Raw genomic sequence first — 22,600 nt, 5'->3', positions numbered from 1 at the left:
TTTGGTCTGACAGCTTTATCATGGATTTTGGTCTGGTCTAGGCGAGGGATAGGACACAGCACCTTCCTATTTCTCACGGCTACTCACGAATACAACTGCGTGGGCTAGTAAGATTTTGGTGACGGACGAGTCTACTGCTAAGGGCAAATCACTTCTGATACTGAGGTGTGTATAGAGTGTGTATGTAGTCAGTATCATACTCGATATCGTGCGTATGGTATGGACCTCAGTATTAATCATTATTACGAAGATTTATTAGTGTGGGAACTTTTGACATTTTTCATCGTCAAACTCTGGTGCAGTTGTTTTTATTGTTAGGTTAAGTTTGCTTTGCTGGCTGATGGAGCGTATTCGGGACACGGCTGGCCAGAAGGGAATCGGCAAGTGGACGGCGATCGTTGCTCTGCACCAGGGCGTTCGGTTACGGTGATCGGCGAGGCCGTCTTCGCGCGTTGCCTGTCCGGAACGTGCCAAGGCTAGCAAGCAACTCGCCGGGCCGTTCCACAAACTAAACGTTGCCGACCGTAAGACGTTTTGTTTTTTTTTTATTCTAAACTTATTTTTATTAGGTCCTCTTAGGTGCTAAGACCAGGTTAGGACCGAGGATCGATCAACATATTAAATATACACATCAAAAATAACTCCTTACATTCCATACTTGGAGATCATGTAACTGACTAGGGTTACTTGGTCCAAGCGAGTCTTGCAGGTCTTGAACCTGCCGATGTACTCGGAGAAAATGCCCCACAGCTCAGCCGAACTGTAGAACACCTCCCCAGCTTCCTCCTCCGTAGCTCCAACGTCTCGGGAGCAACTGCTTCCTTTGCTGCTTCCTGCGGGTCGAGGGCGATCCTTCGGTTTTCCGTCCGGAACTGCGCCCGGCAGTGGAGGAAACTCCGCCGGCGTGAACGCCGGAACTGCTGGACTCTGCTTCTCCGCCTTCCTAGCCGGCGGTTTTGGTTTCGACGCCTGCTGTCGCCGCTGGATGAAATCCGCACGCTTTGGGCACGCTTCGTGGGCTCCAGAGCAGTTGGCACACCGCTTTGGCTGGGCTTCCTTGACTTCGCACTCGTCCGTCTTGTGGGGACCCCCACAGTTGTTGCACCTCCCCTTGAGGTGACAGTTCCTGGTTCCATGACCCAGCTGCAAGCAGTTCCTGCACTGGGTCACGTTCGGTCGCTTGTTCCGGTAGGCCTCCCACCGGATGTGAAATCTCCTCAAGCGCTTGATCTTACTCAGCTGCTTCAAGTTGGTGTACCCCTTGGGGAACGTAACAATGTACGGGGTTTCCTCTGACGAGGCGGACTCTCCCTTTCTCTTGATGGCGTGTACCGCCACAGCATCCAGGTTTTGCGATTCCTTGAGGTTCTTCTTGACGAATTCAGGTGAAGCCGGTGGAAGTCCTCTGACGACGACGCGGAGTTGCCGCTCGCTTCGTTTCTCGTGGGTGTAGAACTCCACTTTGTTCGCAATCAAGTGGGCCCGCGCGGTCTCAAAACGCTCCTCGGAGGAACACAGCAATTTGATCCCAAACGGAGTTAGCTTGTAACTTGGCTTGGTTGTGCACGGCGACATTACACTCCTCAGCTTGGCGTAGCTCGTATTCTTTACCACCAGAGGTGGTGGTTTCTTGGCCACTGGAACCACTGGGACGTCTCCTTTCCCGGCTTGTTTACCATTGTTGTTGTTGTTCTTCACCAGCGGGCTGAACTTGTTGTTGTTGAGAAGATGCTCCTCTTGGCCATTTCCGACAACGACCCCGTCGCTGGTCTTCTTCCGCTTCCGCGATCCGTTTACGGAACGAAACTCGTCCCCATCGGAGGACTCTTCCACCTCCATCTGAAAGCACTTTGCCGCGCAACGAAACCCGACCGTAAGACGTTCCTCACGCACATCCGCAGCGCCGTGTACTGTGCCAACATCGTCTCGTATGGCCATGGCTTTATGCTGCTCCGCAAGGCCGTCAACGAGTACAAGTGGAACCTGAACTTCGATGGAATCGCGTTGATGTGGCGTGGAGGTTGCATCATCCGCAGTGCTATTGGCAAGATGCTATTGCACAGTTCGTCGAAGCATCCAAATACACAGAACTGTACCGTTGGGGCAGATTCTTTACCGAAAAGACGGTTCGTTTGATGTGGTTCCCAACACGGAGTTGTCGTGGCGCGGACTGCGTCGCGAGGTAATTCGTTGTACCGGAAGGCCACTTTGAGGAAGTGACTGGTTGCTTAAACTTAAAAGAAGATCGTCGAGCTGGATCAGGAACGGGATCAGGCTTTGTAGATCCTCACCAAAACGACGAAAAGATTGAAGCGCTCAAAAAAGGAAAATCTCGTCAGAGGAATCTAACAAAACCGACCTCGAAGCCACCCTCCCGGAAGAATCTCACCACCCTCATGGACAAAATCCAGCCCCTGCTCGAGCAAAAAGGGCAACTCTGGAGCAACATTTGAAAGGGGCTGTACGACATTGCTCTTACGGCCTTTCTTCCCATATAAACGCGTGTAATAAAAGGCCGTAAGAGCAATGTCGTACCGTCCCTTTCAAATGTTGCTCCAGAACTCCAACCCAAACTTTTTGATGACTCCAAATCCGCACTCATATTTGTCGAATCCGAGCTCAAAACTTGCCAATCACGGAGCGACTTGACTTCACCAAACTCCAGCAACCACCCACAACAAATTCAATGAAAAAATCGTCAAATGATGATGTTTTTTCCACAATTTAATTTTCAAATTGCCGAAAAAACTTTTGTCGATTGCAATCTAGCTTAGAATTTAGCCTTGTTTACTATTTTGAGCGATTTTGACAACTACACTGATATAAATCGTATTAAAAAGTTGACCATACCAAGCCAGAATTATGCGCGTATGGTACGCGCGTATAGTATGCGGCCGTACGCAGTATGCGGTATACTCGAAGTGATTAACCCTTAGGTCTACTGTCAGCTTGTTCTGACACCACCCTCTTGGGTGCCATACATCGTAAGGCGTAAGAAGGTGATCCGAAGAACCGCAACCTTCGAGACACAAGTGCTCCGCAGAAGCAGAGTAAATGTGCCGAGCTTTCTAGCTTAGTTAAAAAAAACGACAGAGGTTGTTAGGCCACATACCGATTTTGTGCAGGTGATATCTAGCAGGACAATGTCCTGTTAGAAGCCCTGCGCGTATTCGTAGTTCCCTACGGTTAAGCTTGTCTCAATCCACGCATCTCGCCCCAGATTGAAGCAATTTGCGATTGTCCCCAATTAGTTATTTCTTGCTTCACGGCACTTTTTGAGATTCCAAAGAACGGCTCGGGACCCACGGAGATGTTTGATGAGCCTTGTCTGGCAAGTTCATCAGCCATTTCGTTGCCTTCAATGCCGCAGTGCCCTGGAACCCAAAACAACATAACTCTGTTCCCGAGCATGGGTAAATAACAAGGGAAATGCGTAATAATACCTTTCTCTGGTATCAATACCGAATTTTGCTATTCCTGGACCCTTTAAAATTTGTCTTAAGGATTATGCAAGAGCAAAATGTGGTATCATACCAATTTAAGGTATTGTTTTGATATTGCAAAATTGCAGAATTTGTTAATGGTCGAACACCACATTTTGGTATTCTTTTGGTATTACAGTATTTTATCGAGTTCCTCTAAAACTATGGGAAATTTTCGACCAATATGAACAACATAATTAATTTTGCGCTAAAATTATGTCTCAAAGCGAATGCTTTCATTGAAAACCGGAAATTTCAAACTTGATTTCAAACATTTTTGATACACCCCCTAAAGAAATGACTTGAAATTGTGGAAAAATTTCTAAGCCAGGATACCACATTTTGGTATTAACCCTCTACTGCCCAAATTTTTCTTTCGAAAATTTTTATTTTTCCCGTGTTTAGGAGGTCATTTTGAGCAACTTTTGTTCTACGAAAAACTTTACTTCTCTTGTTTTATATTTTTCTTGTTTCATTTTTAGTATTTTAATTTCCATTTATCTTGTTAAGTTTATGTTTGTTTTTAGTAGTATTTGGCCTACCCTATCACCTCCTATCATTACATTTTGCCTATCTAATTTTTTCATGTTTTTACAGTAACTTTTTCAATTTTTTGCATGTTTTTCACATTTTCTGCTATAAAATGGAACCATTATCATTTAAATTGTAAATAAATGCGTAGAGGCATAGTCTGGGGCACTAGAAAAATTACTGCATACTTCTTTTTACTTAAAATATAGGAAATGTTAGTAAAAAACACATCCAAAGTTGACCCCTAAAAAAATAAGATGTTTAAAAACATTGGCAAAGTCACATAAAACAAGTCAAACTTCCAACCCTCAAATGTTCCAAAATTTTAAAAGTTCTTCTTTCCAATGCTTTTTGAAGATCAAAAATTGGTTGAAAAATTGATTTTTGGCGATTTTTTAAATCGAAGCCCGTCTAGAGGCGGGGTTGGGTTGTAGAGGGTTAAAGTGTTTTATCAAATTCCTCTGAACTACCCGAGCAGGGGTAAATAACACGGGAATACCAAATTTTGGTATTACTTGGGCAAATAACAGGGACCAAAATGTTGCCCAGTAATAGATGGTAAAATACCATGGAATCATACCAAAATCTTGTATGTGGAAGGGCACAACAATACCAAACCATGTTATTCCAAGGGTAAAATAATACCTCAAAATAAAACCATTTCAATACCAAGTTGAGGTCTTCTGGATTTTTGAACATTGCTTGAATACCAAAACTTGGTATTGCCATGGTTTAATTTTCAGGTATTCCCACTTGGATATTCAGATTTTGGTATTTCTGTGGTCTTCCACATACATGATTTTGGTATGATTTCATGGTATTTCACCATCTATTACTGGGCACCCAAGAGCACATTTTGGTCGCTGGTATTTGCACAAGAAATACCTAAATTTGGTATTTTCATACCATTTTTAGTGCAGCAGTTGCAGTTAGTGAAAAAACGGAAATGATACATATGCAACAGCCAAATCTACTCACCTGATGATTCCATGTTGTTCTTAGTGATATTCTTCACCACATCGAATGTATTTGTCATTGATGAAAATGAAACTGGATTGAAATTCATCAAAATACAAAATTTGATTTCAGATTCGGATTCAGCGGCCAAAATTACTATAAGAAAGCATACCCTGACCTTTGCGACACATGCTTGCAACATCGTGTAATTAGTAGGCCTTGCTTCTGAATTCTGAGGAATTTTGAAAATTGGCACTTTTTTTTCTCACTAAAACTCAAATATCTCGGCTCTGGAGTGTCGAAATTGCATTTTCTCAGAGGGAAAAATTTTCGCCATGAAATTTCCTATAAGCTGCATGTATTGGTTTTACTGGGAAAAATAGGCTACCCTAAATTAAATGAGCATTTCTGAAAAAAGTTTCGAGAAAATGCGATTTTTTCGACATAAATCCGCCTGGGAGAGTCCAAAAACTAAGATTTTGGTCCAATATTGATAGTGCATCTTAATCTATGGACAAAAACCTATCGTTTGAAGATAATACTCACCAGATCGAATCAGTTTTTGTATTGATTCCAAGCGATTTTAGAAAATTTGTTCAAAAAAGTGACTTTTTCAGTAAATCGACTAGGGGGTGCGAGAAAGTATTTTATTATTTTTTCTTGTCTAAGAAAACATTGTTCCTAACATCATAATCTATCATTTAAGAAGTGAGCACCTGAAATTCCTCGACATGACCTCAAAATGGGACAGGCTAATATATAGCTGCTAAAAAATAAGGTTTTGTTCTAGGAATGTGACATTTTAAGCAAGCGTTTTATAAGATATCTTCTACACAACCCATTAAACAGAATTTAAATTTATTGTATAAGTTGAGAAATAGCAAATTCCATAAAAAATCATTTTGACCCATTTTCACCCCTACGGAAGGTGAGTTTTTGAATGATTTGGCAATAAATAGCCACTCCAGCCGCAATAAATTCAATCATCGCAGCGAACAAAAATGTTTATATCAAACACAGACCCTGACATACCATAACACCGGTCATTGTATGCTAACGATGCATAAAACGAACAGCGACGCAGCAACGTAGCAGCATCAAGAAAATGGAAAGAACAATAAAAACGGAGCACGTTGAAGAGCACTGCTAGTATATTCATAACAAACGCGGCGCAACTTGGCAACTTAGCAAATTTGCAAAATGCAAAGTTTCCCTGCTGAGGGCGCCAAATGTTTAAGGAGGGCGACATTTTTTGTAAAGAACTTGTTAGTCGACGACTAACCTCGACAGCTCAGCCCTGGAAGGTTCTACCGGGGACATTTATCGAACCATACACCCAAAACTGGCAGCGCTAGTTCGAGAGAATTATGGTCTCGAGTCGAGAGAATAGTGGTACCATTCACGGACGCAGAGAACACAGCTCGAGATGGGCGATAGAACTATTCTCTCGAGGTTCATTTGCAAAAAAAGTTCATCCGTCAAACAAAAAACCAAAAGTGTCGACAACGGGAATCGAACCAGAGACCTTTGACAAACCAATCCAATGACTTAGCTGCCTCGGCCACCACAGCTTGGTGACCAAGGAGAAGTCAGAAGTCGATGTATGACACTTGTTGGAGATTTATTGATTCAACTAACGAATGAACTCATTTGTTATGATGGTGTGAGTTGGTACCATTATTCTATCGATTTTGGCACTGAGCCCTCAATAAATTTTGAGAGAACGATTATCTCGACTCTGAATTTTGGGTGTACGACTTGGGGCAATATGGGTATCAAAATTCATGGTTTTGGAAATGGAAATGGAAATGGCAATTTTGGCAGGATTGGCCACACCCGGAGTGGCCATTGCCCTGAGGAAGGTTCTACCGGGAGGACATTTATCGAACCATACGACTTGGGGCAATATGGGTAACAAAATTCATGGTTTTTGATAATGGTGATAAAAATGGCCATTTTGGCAGGATTGGCCACACCCGGAGTGGCCATTGCCCTGAGGGAAGGTTCTACCGGGAGGACATTTATCGAACCATACGACTTGGGGCAATATGGGTATCAAAATTCATGGTTTTGGAATCTATGACATTTCCCCGTGGGTCTCGTGGCGCAGGGGTAGCGGCTTCGGCTGCCGATCCCGATGATGCTATGAGACGCGGGTTCGATTCCCGCCTTATCCACTGAGCTTCTATCGGATGGTGAAGTAAAACGTCGGTCCCGGTTTCTCCTGTCTCGTCAGAGGCGCTGGAGCAGAAATCCCACGTTAGAGGAAGGCCATGCCCCGGGGGGCGTAGTGCCAATAGTTTCGTTTTCGACATTTCCCCGAAACCCATATTACCGAAGGGACATTTCCCCGAATGCCACTTCCCCGAAAAGACACTTCCCCTAATAGTCATTTCCCCGAATTCCATTTGCCCGAATTTCCCATTTCCCCTAATCGTCCACATCCCCGAATGCCATTTTCCCGAATGGGCCACAATCCCGAATGCCATTTACCCGATTAGTCATATCCCTGAATAGTCATTTCCCTGAACGCCATTTCCGCGCGCGCGCTCCGGGGCACCGGGCATTTCGGCTTGACCGCGTTCGGGGAAATAGCGTTTTACAGTCGACTCTCTGCTTGTCAATATCCAAGGGACCGTCGAGGAAGAGAATCATCAGATTACAGAACGATGCAAAATGAAGACTCGATTGAAAACTGACTGAAGAATTCAACGATAGATGGAGAATTATTGATATCGAGAAGATGGACAACCAGAGAGTCGACTGTATAAGAAAAAAAATGATGGCAATTTTTGTCACATCAAACTACATATAATATTTCTTGAAAGGTTCGTATTGGCCTTGAATGATGAACTTTCTTTTTGGCTTCACTCAGAACAGACGTAGCATTTTAGGGGGGAAGGGGTGTTGGAAGGTTTGGTACTATTCATTCAAATACAATGAATATTGTTACAGACTTTTTTTTATATATTCTCAAAACAAATACCTTTTTCTTATAGACATGATAATAATAATGCAATAGAAGTTTTGTTATTTTTATGATTCAGAAAACATACCGTGCGATTTTCGTAGTACAGAACCCCGTTCACACTGATCATTTTATTCGCATTGCTGGTTTGGGATTTGGCGAAAAGTATAATCAACAAAAATTTGTACCAGCCTTGTGTACCTATTTGTTCGATTTTTGCGTTCTTGAACAAAATTCGAAAAAAAATTCCTTGCAAATTTCTCAAAAACAACATCTAATCATGCGGTTGAATACAAATGTTAATTGAACAACAAAAAATCTAGTAATTGGGTCCTAAAATTAAGCTTAAATTTGTGATATTATTGTTCACAAGAAAAATAAGCTTTACTAAGTACAATGACCCTTTGAACGACCGCAAAGGATTTAAAAGGGATTTTTAATTCAATTTCTAAAAATTCACTTCACGGCCCTTCTTGGCAGAAAAGCTCCTACTTGACAGCTCGATCCAGGGGGGCCATAATTGATCCATCGAAAAAATGTTGTCTTGTCAAAAACTTTTTTTTGCATAAAAATTAATAAAAAAAAGTTATCAGAAATGGTTTTCAATCGTGTTTCTTACCGTTGTTCATAAAAATTGACAAAGGGTTTTACTACCCAATTTACAACATTTAATCAACAGCGAGATCATCAGTATACCCGAAAAGCTGTTTTTTTCGGTAAAATTGAGAAAGAAAATAACTGTTCGTCATGGAAAAAGGCTTTAGCGAAAATGATGATTAGGGGATATGCAAATTCGAGTAATTTTAAATTTTAATAAACGGCAATTGGCGTAAGTGTCATTTCGGGGAAATGGCATTCGGGGAAATGGCCGATTAGGGTAAATGGCATTCGGGGATATAGCCGATTAGGGAAATGATATTCGGGAAATGGCATTCGGGGATGTGGCTGGTTAGGGAAGTGGTATTCGGGATTGTGACCAATTAGGAAATGATTTTCGGGGAAATGGCATTCGGGAAATGTCATTCGGGGAAATGAGCTAGACCCGTTCTCCCGGGAGGACATTTACGGAACCATACAAATTGGGGCAATATGAGTATCAAAATTCATGGTTTTGATACTGGTGATGGAAATGGCCATTTTGGCAGGATTGGCCACACCCGGAGTGGCCATTGCCCTGAGGAAGGTTCTACCGGGAGGACATTTATGGAACCATACAAATTGGGGCAATATGGGTATCAAAATTCATGGTTTTTGATACTGGTAATGAAAATGGCCATTTTAACAGGTTTGGCCACACCTGGAGTGGCCATTGCCCTGAGGGAAGGTTCTCCCGGGAGGACATTTATGGACTAGCATCGCCTATGAAAAATGACTTTTTATTACTTTTTGAACTATAGAATTATCATTTATGGTGATCCTGTTACTATTTAGCTGTATTCTAAACCTCCAAATAAGAAAAAAACTGTTATGGTGCAAATTTTACAATCACGTGGTAGCTGTTTGACACGTGGCGTCGCGTTGTTCATCAAGCATTCATAGCATGCTAAGGAAAATTTGATGCTTTCTGGGGAAAACCGTTGGTTCCGAAAACCCCGGATGTATTGCCGTTGAGCTCGATGGGGGTTGTGATAGGTTACCACCCCTGCACGGGTTTACCAACCCTGCATAGCTAATTAGTTGCAACCCATCATTTACTGCCTCACACTTCAATTTTAATTTATTGCCCTGCCTGGCTGAGTGAGCCACACACAGCCAGGCCCAGGACTCAAATTACATAACAATCGGTTCAATATGCGCTGGCATAACTGCTGTGCTTGCGCATGGGACTGTTTCGGGTTGTACAATTTTTCGGGTTTTACGGCAAAGTGGCCATGCGCTGGATAATGCTGATCCAGCGCAAAGGACACTTCGGGCCATAAACAAAGAGAGCCAACTCCAGATGTCTCCAATGAGTAAACTCTACAAATGAGCAATTCTCTACAAAACCGGCCGATTTCGACCATATTTATTTTTTGTATTTTTTGATTTATCTCAAACTTTGTGGGGGCCTTCCCTATGACCAAAGAGGCCATTTTGCATCATTAGTTTGTCCATATAAATTTCCATACAAATTTGGCAGCTGTTCATACAAAAATGGTACGTATATATTCGAAAATCTGTAACTTTTGAAGGAATTTTTTGATCAATTTGGTGTCTTCGGCAAAGTTGTAGGTATTGTTAAGGACTATTTAGAAAAAAATAGGTACACGGAAAAAAAATTTCCCGATTTTTTTATTAACTTTTTTTTCACAAAAACTCAAATTCCCAAAATACGTATTTTTTGATTTTCGAGATTTTTTGATATGTTTTAGGGGACAAAAATCCGCAACTTTTGAGCTATAGAGAAACATGGTCAAAAAATCTGCCGCCGAGTTATGATTTTTTGAAAAACTGGTGATTTTTGGAAAAAATTGAAATTTCATTCATAAAATTTTTTTGATTTCATTTTTTTATGCAAAATTGAATTTGCAATCGAAAATTACTTTACAGATTTTTTGATAAAGGGCCCCGTTTTCAAGATATAGCCACCGAAAGTTTGATTTCAGCGAAATATTTGCAGTTTTTCGATTTTTAAAAATAGTGACCATGAGTGACCATTTCTAAAAATATTTTTTTTGAAAAGTTCAGAAAATTTGCTATAAAATTGTCAAGGAGACATTGAAGATTGGACCTCTGGTTGTTGAGATACAGCGGCTTAAAGAAAAAGAAACACGAAAATTGAAGTTTTCTAAGTCTCACCCAAACAGCCCACCATTTTCTAATGACGATATCTCAGCAATTAATGGTCCGATTTTCAATGTTAATACATGAAACATTCGTGAAATTTTCCGATCTTTTCGAAAAAAATATTTAAAAAAAAATTAAATCAATACTAGCATTTTTAATGGGGATAATATTCAATGTTTGGACATTTCTTCATTTAAATGTATAAGATAAGTAATCTAGATGACAGAAAATTTATTAGAAAAAACATATGAAGGTCTGGGGGTTATTCTAAAAATTTTTTCAAAAAACCCGAATAGAAAATATAGGTCTAAGACCTTATTAACGAAATTAGATAAAGCGAAAAGCTTATATCGCATAGGACTTTCGGAAATTGAATATTTGCCGGAGCAAAAACAAGCTCCGTTAACAAAAACTTTACGATTTCTCCAAGGAGAAATCATAACATTAATAAATGAAAAGCTCGAAAAACACGTCGAACCACTTTCATTTAGGACACTAGTTAAAGTTATAATTACATTAAACAGATCATATAAAAAAGTTAAAATGGCAAGTGCTGCCGAAATCATTCAAATAGCTTCTACCGGCAGCCGGAGTATTACTGATGTCGCTAAAACTGGATAAAGTTCCCAAAAAAGCTAAAGACAAATTAATAGAATTATGTCGTGAATATAATGATATTTTCTCTTTAGAAAATGATCATCTCACAACGAATAATTTCTATAAACAAAAAATAAACTTGGAAGATAGTCGACCAGTTTATATTACAAATTACCGAACTCCAGAAGCGCACATTCAGGAAACAAACAAACAAGTGCACAAAATGCTAAATGACGGGATTATAAGACACTCAACGTCTCATTATAATTCCCCGATAATGCTAGTGCCCAAAAAACCGACAATGACGAGAAAAAATGGAGGTTGGTAGTGGATTTCCGACAATTAAATAAAAAGATTCTCGGTGACAAATTTCCTTTACCAAGAATTGATGAAATTTTAGATCATCTAGGTAGAGCAAAATTTTTCACAACTTTGGATTTAATGTCCGGATTTCACCAAATTGAACTTGAAGAGGAATCAAAAAAATTCACAGCCTTTTCTAGTTCTAATGGACACTACGAATTCAATAGACTTCCATTCGGATTAAACATTTCGCCCAACAGTTTTCAAAGAATGATGACGATTGCTTTGAGTGGATTGCCACCAGAATGTGCATTCCTTTATATTGACGACATTATCGTCGTCGGATGCTCAATCAATCATCACATCTCAAATCTGGAAAATGTTTTTTCCAAACTAAGACACTTCAATCTTAAACTAAATCCAGCAAAATGTAACTTTTTCGGAACTGACGTGACTTATTTAGGTCATCATGTCTCAGACAAAGGCATTCAACCGGACAAATCAAAATATGAAGTGATCCAAAAATATCCAAAACCAGAAAATGCAGATGATGTTCGAAGATTTGTAGCATTTGCAAATTATTATCGACGCTTCTTGCCAGATTTCGCTAAAACAGCTCACCCATTAAATCGACTATTACGCAAAAATCAACCTTTCATCTGGTCTGATATATGCGAGAACGCTTTTCAAGAAATTAAGAATAAACTGTTGTCACCAGAAATTCTTCAATTTCCTGACTTCGAAAAGCAGTTCATTTTAACAACGGATGCTTCAAAATAGCATGTGGAGCAATATTATCCCAAAATCATGGAGATATTGACTTACCAGTATGCTACGCAAGCAGAACATTCACTAAAGGTGAATCAAATAAATCCACTATAGAACAGGAACTCGTTGCCATACATTGGGCAATTGACCATTTTAAGCCATATTTATATGGTAGGAAATTCGTCGTTAAAACAGATCATAGACCACTAGTCTATCTGTTCTCAATGAAAGAGCCATCATCGAAACTTACTAGAATGCGCTTAGATCTCGAAGAATTCGATTTCACAGTACACTATGTACCTGGAAAATCAAACGTCGGAGCTGACGCACTTTCAAAGTAGTTATCGACATTGATGAGCTGAAACAGATGTATGTGCATCTCGTACAAACACGAGCGCGAACAAAACTGCATCAACAAAATCAAACAAAGCCAAGTTCAGTAGTAGAGCCTGATCAACTCAAAATCTACGAATCTTGCAATATAAATGACGTCTATAATCTACCAAAACTTGAAATAGTTGGTATTGATACAAATGCGCAAACCGGTATAAAAATTTCCATTAGAGACAAGCGATCCAGAAAGGAATTAACTCCAGCGTTAATTATCCCTATGCCTCTGTCTAACACTAATGATACTCTCATGGAGATTATTCAGAACATTGACTCACAGGCCAATAAACTAGGAATAGACAAGTTAGCTCTAGCGCTAACCGCTGAATTCTCAAGTTTATGTGATATTCAAAAGTTCATACACGCGTACAAAGTGCTAGCCACACCCAAACCAAATCCTATTACTAACCAAAACTCAAAACAAATAAACTTTACGTTAATCTTTTATAAAAAACGTAGAATTATAAATGATCCACTTGAAGCACTAAGGATTATAGAATATTATCATGACTCACCGATAGGAGGTCATGTTGGTTCTTACCGCCTTTGGAAAAAATTGAAAGCATACTTTGAATTTAAAAACATGCAAAAACTAATCAAAACTTTTGTAGAAAAATGTGTTCAGTGTAAAATGAACAAACATTCTGCAAAAACAAACGAAATTTATACAAAAACTTCAACTCCTCATTCAGTTTTCGAAACAATTTCCATAGACACAATTGGACCTATGACAAAAACGCAAAATGGTAATCGATACGCATAAACTATGCAATGCGATCTATCCAAATACGTTATTGTTGTTCCAATCCAAGACAAACAAGCTCAAACACTTGCAAAAGCGTTTGTAGAAAACCTCATTTTAGTTTTTGGATGTCCCAAAATATTAAATCAGATTTAGGAACAGAATACAAAAATGAAGTATTCGGTAAAATTTCTCAGTTCTTACAGTTGAATCAGAAATTTTCAACAGCTTACCACCCACAAACAATTGGTAATTTGGAACGTAATCATCGTTGCCTCAACGAATACCTCAGGTCATTCACAAATGAGTTGCATGATGATTGGGATTCATGGCTTCCTTACTATTGTTTTTGTTACAATACAACACCAAATACTGATACGCAGTATACACCTTTCGAAATAGTCTTTGGAAAACAAGCAAATTTTCCCACATACACACTAAACAACATAGAACCTATGTACAATCACGAGGAATACTATACACAATTAAAATTCAAATTACAAACAATAGCTCAAAGAGTACGTGATATCATAATCAAAACAAAGCTGAAAAGAATACAAAACCAAAAATCATCAAACCCAATCAATCTTAAAGTAGGAGACAAAATTTTAATTAAATCAGAAACCAATAGAAAATTAGACAACATTTATGAAGGCCCATATACTATAGTTAGTCTAAATTATCCAAATATAACAATTTTTCATACACCCTCGAATAAAAATAAAGAAATCCATAAAAATAGGGTAATCAAATACGCAATCAAAAATAAAAAAAAAAACTCATCCGAGCCTAACTTCAACCGAAGTAGGTGAAAGTTTCCCGGCAATAGGCCGTGGAAGTGAATAATTCGGAAATAACAAAAAACAGGAAGATTTTGATTATATACACAAGATTGTTAAAGGCAACTGGAGAATGGTAAAGAATAATTTTTACTTCATAAAAATCATTCTTCTTTTAGGGGGAAGGTGTGATAGGTTACCACCCCTGCACGGGTTTACCAACCCTGCATAGCTAATTAGTTGCAACCCATCATTTACTGCCTCACACTTCAATTTTAATTTATTGCCCTGCCTGGCTGAGTGAGCCACACACAGCCAGGCCCAGGACTCAAATTACATAACAATCGGTTCAATATGCGCTGGCATAACTGCTGTGCTTGCGCATGGGACTGTTTCGGGTTGTACAATTTTTCGGGTTTTACGGCAAAGTGGCCATGCGCTGGATAATGCTGATCCAGCGCAAAGGACACTTCGGGCCATAAACAAAGAGAGCCAACTCCAGATGTCTCCAATGAGTAAACTCTACAAATACGATGTAAGAAATGTAACCAAACTCATATAAAAGGGCCAGGAGCCACCAAATAAAGGAATTCTTTCTAGAACACAGACCAGAACTGTACAGTTTAGTGATCGCCCCCAAGCCAGGCTTGAGGACACCGATCTACTTCAGATGACAGCCTATGGTCCCAAATTCTAGAGACCCTTGAAGTAATCAAGGCTACAGGGTTGAACGAATCGACCTGGTCTCTTAGGGAAAGTTGTTCTCCAGACGATTCCGCTCATTTCTGGCCATCCTAGAAGTTTCTACATGTTTTCCCCAGGCCTGTAGGAGCGAATGAACGAAAATTCAAAATTTCCCATAGTAAATCCCATGTAAACTTGCACTCGCTTGAGACAAGCCAGTTTTCAACCAAATGAGCTGAAATTTGGCGTGAGAGTCCCTATGGCTATGCCCTACAAGGGGAACCACACCAGAACTTGATCTGAGAACTTTTCAAAATCCGTACCCACCCTATTGTGTACATTGTTTACCAGTTAAAAAAATCAGGTAAGATTTTATCAACTCTCGAAACAGAAGGGGGGGCACGTGCCCCCCCCTGGTACCGCCAGTGCTTCAATGACCAAAATATTGGCCGCTCACTTCGTAGCTGGGGAACCACGGGAATAAGGGGCGCGAGTTGGACAATGTTGCCGAAAGTTTGCATGAAGTGGGACACGACCTGCAAGTTGGGCTGCCTTTTCAGGGCCACCGCTTCCGATGCTCATTCTCCATCGTCCATACCGCGAAATCGTCAATCGTGATCGGCGTATTGGTGTACTCCTGGGAAGTGCAGACCAACGAATTCTCCACCGGTATCTGCATCAGTTCCAGGCAGTACATTAGGCCACGAATCTCCAGTGGCAGAGAGATGGATGTATCGTTGCTGAACTCCACATCCGGTAACGGAGACTAGGGGGATTGTCGGTGTTAACCGTTTACGCGACTGGTGACATTGGCGAATCTCCCAGTGGTGGCTCAGGTTTCAGCTCGAGGGCAGCGAAATTGCATTCGTGCTGGCTCGTTCTCTCCGGCTAACCCCCAACGATGTTCAACACGGAGTCTTCATCTTCAGTGGCCCTGGCCAAGTCGTTGACATCCTCGCCAAGCCAAACGTCCATGTAGTGCTTCTTGTTTTCGTCGCTGTTGGGTAGATAAGCGAGGTTGAATTATATTTGTTCTGACCGCTCAGGGTAGGATTCTTGACCTGCGGAAAATGTGGAACTTCAACTGCGGCTCGTGGAACTTCAACTGCTTCTACCGCAGGCGGTGAATCTGGCCATTTCGATTGAAGAAGTGTTAATCCGGTGACCTCACCAAAGACACATGCTTATTCCTCGGTTCGTAGAAAGGTGTGGCCAATCCTGTCAAAATGGCCATTTTCATTACCAATATCAAAAACCATGAATTTTGATACTCATATTACCTTATTTGTATGGTTCGGTAAATGAACCTTCCCTCAGGGCATTCCCCACTCCGGGTGTGGCCAATTCTGCCAATTCTGCCAAAATGGCAATTTTCATTACCAGTATCAAAAACCATGAATTTTGATACCCATATTACCCCAATTTGTATGGTTCCGTAAATGTCCCCCCGGAAGAACCTTCCCTCAGGGTCATGGCCACTCCGGGTGTGGCCAATATCCTAAAAGTTTGGTCCCAACCCCATTGCCCCAAATCATTCTGGCCGCCCTAACAATCTTCATTAGAACAGAATTCCTCCCAATTTGGTGCACAACCTGTGTTTTTCAATGTGTGCATGTGTGTGTTTGAGCAATAAAATTACCACCGTGGATCCGTCTTTGACGAAACCTCGGTAGGCACTGAAATTGGTCAGAGGCTATCTGTTAGCTTATATAGTTCGCATGAAATGCGGCCACATGGCGCAAATTTTGCCTCGTCTCCTGCTTTCTTGGAACTGTCACGCAAAAATGTTGCACCACTGTTGCCACATTTCATGCGAACTATATAAGCCAACAGATAGCCTCAGAAAATTTCAGTGCCACAGGTTGTGCACCAACTTGAGAGGAATTCTGTTCAAATGAAGATTGTTAGGACGGTCACCCGAAAACCAGAATGATTTGGGGCAATGGGATTGGGACCGAACTTTTAGGATATTGGCCACACCCGGAGTGCCCATGACCCTGAGGGAAGGTTCTACCAGGAGGACATTTACGGAACCATACAAATTGGGGCAATATGGGTATCAAAATTCATGGTTTTTGATACTGGTAATGAAAATGGCCATTTTGACAGGATTGGCCACACCTGGAGTGGCCATTGCCCTGAGGGAAGGTTCTCCCGGGAGGACATTTATGGAACCATACAAATTGGGGCAATATGGGTATCAAAATTCATGGTTTTTGATACTGGTAATGAAAATGGCCATTTTAACAGGATTGGCCACACCTGGAGTGGCCATTGCCCTGAGGGAAGGTTCTCCCGGGAGGACATTTATGGAACTTTACAAATTGGGGCAATATGGGTATCAAAATTCATGGTTTTTGATACTGGTGGAGAGCCTCTACTGTTGGCGTGGTAGGTTGGCCTAAACGGTTCGCGAATTCAAAATGCGTTTTTTATTGTGAAATGTAAATGTTAATATGGCAAACAGTGTTTAAATCGTCGCGTGTGTACATTTTCCTTGTGAAAAAGTTGGAGTTTAATGGAATTCCCAAGAATAGTGGGAGAAATTCATGAAATAAATTTGGTTTCCAAGCGTCTCCAAGATGCCAGCTTGATTTTGAAGTGGCAGCAGAAACAGAAGACGTGTGCCAGTATTGGTGGTGGTTCATCGTGCTTGGAAGCACACGATAGTAATAGTGCGACCGCTTCGTTGTGGGAGAGGGAGGGGAATTCGAGAGAGAATTTATGCTGCTCTCTTTTGGTGTGTGTCGCAAACTTGCCGGTGACGCTATGTTTATGGGTTGCTGCGATGAGAACAGCCTGGCAGCATAAAAAATGGGTGCGGAAGAGAGCACTGAAGAGACCTGAAAGCTAGAGCGAGATATTTGTCCAGTCTGATCAGTCTGATGAGCATCGGTGTGTTGGCAAGAAAGAGAAAGCAGTTTTAGTGTTTGCTCTGATGCGAAGATGACTGAAGTGAGGAAGAAAACGTTTTTTATTTGTTTTGATCGGTTTAAAAAAAATTTGAAGGCAAACGGCAAAATATAAAAAAATGGGTGTCAATTCCGGTGTCCGAGAACTCACGGAAATATTAACCTCCGGTTCGAAAATTTGGGAAAAATGTTCGTTTTTTCGTGTGTTTCGTGAGTGGCAAGGGTTTAAGTGCGCGCGCTTTCACTATTTTCTTTTGAACTAAAGTGCTTGGTGCGGTTGTGGTGGGTTCCTGCGATGTTCCTGCAGATTTTATGATGTAACATCCGACGGGAGTCATCAATTGCGGCTGAACGCCAACGCCATGATCGATTTGGTCAAGCCTAATGCGAGTGCAATCGCTGCCGGTGCTGCTTTTCGGGTGAGAAACTTCCAATTGGAAATATGGAGCAGCCGTTGCTGCCTGGCTACGCTGTTCGCTCTGTAAGCGAATGATGCTGGGTTCGATTCCCATCTGCTCCACACGATAATGTTAAGGAAATATGAATTTTTGAAACTCTAAGCATGAACGAAACATCAAAGTCGCTCTAACCGGGTTCGATCCCCCGTTCTTTGGATTGGTGAATTAGGAATACTATTATTACAAACTATATACGCGCTGGGTCTTTGTCCATTTGACAAGGATTCAGAAGTTCTAAATAACGTTTGAATCCGATTGATGCAAACGTTCTTTAGGGCGGGGCTTGTCGATTCAAGCTGAGGTACCTCGCGCACGGCTAGCCTGCGTAGAAATGGGTCACCGAAGCTCGGCAGAGCTAACACCTTCCAAATGCCTATGCGAGTTATTTGCATGTATAGGATGTCAAATCTAAAAAAATGGAAACAACTCAATTTGTAAGAGGCGGCCGCGTGGTCCCGTTTGGTTGGTTGCACACACACACACACACACACACACACACACACACCCGTGAACCGTGGGGACAGGTGAGGGTCCTTGCGGAGCTTAGCTGCCAGCTACCGGGCGGGTTGCATTAGGCGGATAGCTGTCGGCGATTGCATACATTCATTGCATCGCCCCCGGACCAGCAGCGGGAGGATGTCTAGGACGTGGCGGAATTGAACAAGGGCTCTGTTTAATTTCTTCGAAAAAAACCACATGGGTCCGTAAACACCTCTGTCAAGCGATCGAACGCCGCTATAAGTGTTTTAGCCCAAAACCTCACCAAACCCCGAATCCAAGATGTGACGCGACCCGTGTCGAGGATGCATGGCTGGGGGTTCAACAAATTCTCAGTCGATAACGGAGCCTGTGGGGCACAGGGGCGCACCCCACACGTAATTTGCCCTTACTGCGTCACGGCAGGGCACTGGCGCAGCGGACCGTACTTCCCTAGCGACTCGTGGGATTCAAAATGAAGACAAGTGAAACAAACCAACAAAAGGGTCCCGATGCGCCCCAAGCATCGGAAAACACGGAGGTAGAAGAGGACGCAAACGTCGAAATGACAGGAGGCGAGTCAAACGGCGGCGACACAGCAAGCGGAGGGGCGAGCGCGTTTCGTGGAAGCGGGAAGGTGATGAGATCCCCAGTGTTCAACCAGGCGGCTGCTTCGAGTCAGCAGATAGGAGTCATTGGAGGGGAAACTCCCAAGTCTTCCGTATTGAACTTCGCCGGCGGTACCCCTCAGGACGGAGTCCTGCTCGGAAGGACCGCGTTGCAGGAGGTCAGGAGGAGGGTCAACGAACTCTTTGATTTCATCAAGGACAAAAACAACGTCCACACCAGAATCAAGCAGATGGTGAATGGAGTCAAGGCAGCCATGAATGCCGCAGAGCGCGAAAACAGCTCGCTGGTGGTGACGCGAAATTCGCTGAAGCTCAGAGCTGAAAGAGCCGAAGAAACGCTGAAGGCAAAACTGGAGGAGGAAGCGCTACGGGAGAAAGAACCGAAAACGCCGCCCGGCCCAAGCTCAAAAAGGGACAGGGAAACGCCTGGAGAGGAGGAGGACGCAAAGAAGCAGAAGCAGGGGAATGGAGACAGTCCGGACCCAGCGAAGAAGCCAGAACCAGACCCAGGGAAGGGATGGGAAAAGGTCAAGGAGAAGAAGCGGAAGAAAAAACCCAGGCTACGCAGGGAGCGCAACAAAGGCGAGGCATTGGTAGTCGAAGTGAAGGAAGGCACGTCGTACGCAGACCTCCTCCGGAAAGTACGAACCGATCCGGAACTCAAGGAGCTTGGCGAGAACGTGGTTAAAACCAGACGCACTCAAACCGGAGCGATGCTTTTTGAGCTGAAGAAAGACCCCGCGGACAAGAGCTCAGCTTTCAAGTCTCTTGTCGAGAAGGCCGTAGGCTATGAGTCGAAGGTAAGGGCGCTATCGCCGGAGACAACGCTCGAGTGCAGAGACCTGGACGAGATCACGACGGAGGAAGAGCTAGAGGATGCGCTGATTGTTCTTCTGGAAGACCGTACGACATCGATGGCAATCCGGTTGAGGAAAGCCTACGGTGGCTCGCAGATTGCGTCGATTCGGCTATCGACGCCTGCGGCGTCCAAGCTCCTGGAAGTAGGCAGGGTCAAAGTAGGATGGTCAGTGTGCTCACTGAAGCCTGTTTCTCGAGTGACCCAGCAGATGACGAGGTGTTTCCGCTGCATGGGCTTCGGCCACCAGGCGAGAAATTGCGATGGTCCCGATCGAACCAACAGTTGCAGAAGGTGTGGTAGAGAAGGCCACATGGCAAGAGACTGCAAAAATAAGCCGAAGTGCGTGCTTTGTAAAGAAGGCGATGGCAATAGCCATGCGACGGGTGGCTTTAATTGCCCGGTGTACAAGAAGCTGGCCTCGGGCAAAAAGTAATGGAGGTGTCCCAGGTGAACCTCAATCACTGCGACACTGCACAGCAACTGCTGTGGCAGTCGACCGCGGAGACGGGGTGTGACGTGGCAATTATTGCAGAACCGTACCGAGTTCCACACGACAACGGAAACTGGGCCGCGGATACAGCAAGAATGGCGGCGATACACGTAATGGGGCGGTACCCCATACAGGAAGTGGTATCGAGGGCGTTTGAAGGGTTCGTGATCGCCAAAGTAAACGGAACCTTCTTCTGTAGCTGCTATGCTCCCCCAAGATGGACCTTGGAGCAGTTTCAGCAGATGCTGGATAGTCTGACCGACGAACTGATCGGACGAAGCCCGATCGTTATCGGAGGTGACTTCAACGCGTGGGCGGTCGAGTGGGGTAGCAGATGCACCAATGCTAGGGGGCATAGCCTAATGGAAGCTCTGGCAAAGCTAGACGTTAGGCTGGCGAATCGCGGAACCAGCAGTACCTTCCGCAAAGACGGTCGTGAGTCCATTATTGACGTTACGTTCTGTAGCCCGCGACTGGCGGCCGACATGAACTGGAGGGTGAGTGAGGACTATACCCATAGCGATCACCAAGCGATCCGGTACAGCATCGGGAGACGAGCCCCTGTACCAGATAGGAGCAGCCGGTCCTACGGAAGGAAATGGAAGCTGCAGTACTTCGACGAGGGTCTCTTCGTGGAAGCGCTCCATTGGCGTGATGGTCGCCAAGACTTGAGTGCCGACGAGCTAACAGCACAACTGGTGACAGCATGCGACACAACCATGCCGCGGAGACTAGAGCCAAGGAACTGTCGTCGTCCAGCTTACTGGTGGAATGAAGAACTCGGTACCCTTCGGGCAAGTTGCCTCAGCGCCAGAAGACGAGTCCAGAGAGCAAGATCCGAAGCAACTAGAGAGGAGTGCAGAGAGGAGTACCGGTCTGCAAAGGCCGCGCTCAAGAAAGCGATCAAATGCAGCAAGACAAACTGCTTCAAGGAGTTATGCCAAGACGCTGATGCAAACCCTTGGGGGAGCGCATATCGTGTCGCGATGGCGAGGATCAGAGGCCCATCGATGGTGGCTGAAACGTGTCCCGACAAGCTGAAGGTCATTGTGGAAGGGCTCTTTCCAAGACATGACCCAACGACATGGCCTCCTACACCGTACAACGACGAAGGGGGTAGCAACGCCGAAGGTCATCCGATCACCAACGAAGAACTTGTGGCAGTAGCGAAAAGATTGAAGGTGAAGAAAGCTCCCGGCCCGGATGGAATCCCGAATTTCGCCCTGAAATCGGCGGTTCAAGCATTCCCGGATAGGTTTCGAACAGTCCTGCAGAAATGCCTGGACGAAGGACACTTCCCCGACCCGTGGAAGGTTCAAAAGCTCGTGTTGCTGCCAAAGCCAGGCAAACCACCGGGGGACCCATCATCGTATAGGCCTATATGTTTGCTGGACACCCTCGGAAAGCTCCTGGAACGGATCATCCTTAACCGGCTGACCAAGTACACGGAGAGCGAGCATGGCTTAGCAGCGAGGCAGTTCGGCTTCCGTAAAGGGAGATCCACGGTGGACGCCATCCGGAAAGTGGTCGAGAAAGCCGACGAAGCGCGGAGGAAAAAACGCAGGGGGAACCGTTGCTGCGCAATAATCACGATTGACGTCAAGAACGCGTTCAACAGTGCGAGCTGGGCGGCCATAGCAGCAGCACTGCACAAAATGAAGGTGCCTGACTATTTGTGCATGATCTTGAAGAGCTACTTCGAGAACCGCGTGCTGGTCTACGACACTGCCGATGGACAAAAAACCGTTGTTGTTACCGCGGGAGTTCCGCAGGGATCCATTCTGGGTTCAGCACTGTGGAACGGAATG

The 22,600-nt window shown here is 43.5% G+C and overlaps 2 protein-coding genes and 1 long non-coding RNA gene across 3 annotated transcripts in view; 2 read left to right on the top strand and 1 right to left on the bottom strand.

Moving 5' to 3' along the window:
* LOC6047281 overlaps positions 1–22,600 on the bottom strand; it is a 61,026-nt gene that overhangs the window by 2,733 nt on the left and 35,693 nt on the right. The window lies entirely within an intron of this gene.
* Positions 1,179–2,468, top strand: LOC119770456 (6-phosphogluconate dehydrogenase, decarboxylating-like). The gene has a single exon (XM_038265412.1). The coding sequence runs from the start codon at positions 1,729–1,731 to the stop codon at positions 2,134–2,136; it is 408 nt and encodes a 135-aa protein (XP_038121340.1). The 5' UTR covers positions 1,179–1,728; the 3' UTR covers positions 2,137–2,468.
* On the top strand, positions 9,530–14,889 carry LOC119770466. Its single transcript, XR_005278841.1, has 2 exons — positions 9,530–9,570; positions 14,479–14,889. It is a non-coding gene; the product is annotated as an uncharacterized LOC119770466 (long non-coding RNA).

This window comes from Culex quinquefasciatus, chromosome 3 (assembly GCF_015732765.1).
Source record: "Culex quinquefasciatus strain JHB chromosome 3, VPISU_Cqui_1.0_pri_paternal, whole genome shotgun sequence".
NCBI lineage: Eukaryota > Metazoa > Arthropoda > Insecta > Diptera > Culicidae > Culex > Culex quinquefasciatus.
Note: the sequence above shows the minus strand (reverse complement) of the source record. Positions and strands in the feature narration are given on the sequence as shown.

Excerpts from the sequence above, each read along its gene's own strand:
- LOC119770456 (XM_038265412.1), top strand. The coding sequence starts at position 1,729 with ATGCTCCTCTTGGCCATTTCCGACAACGACCCCGTCGCTGGTCTTCTT.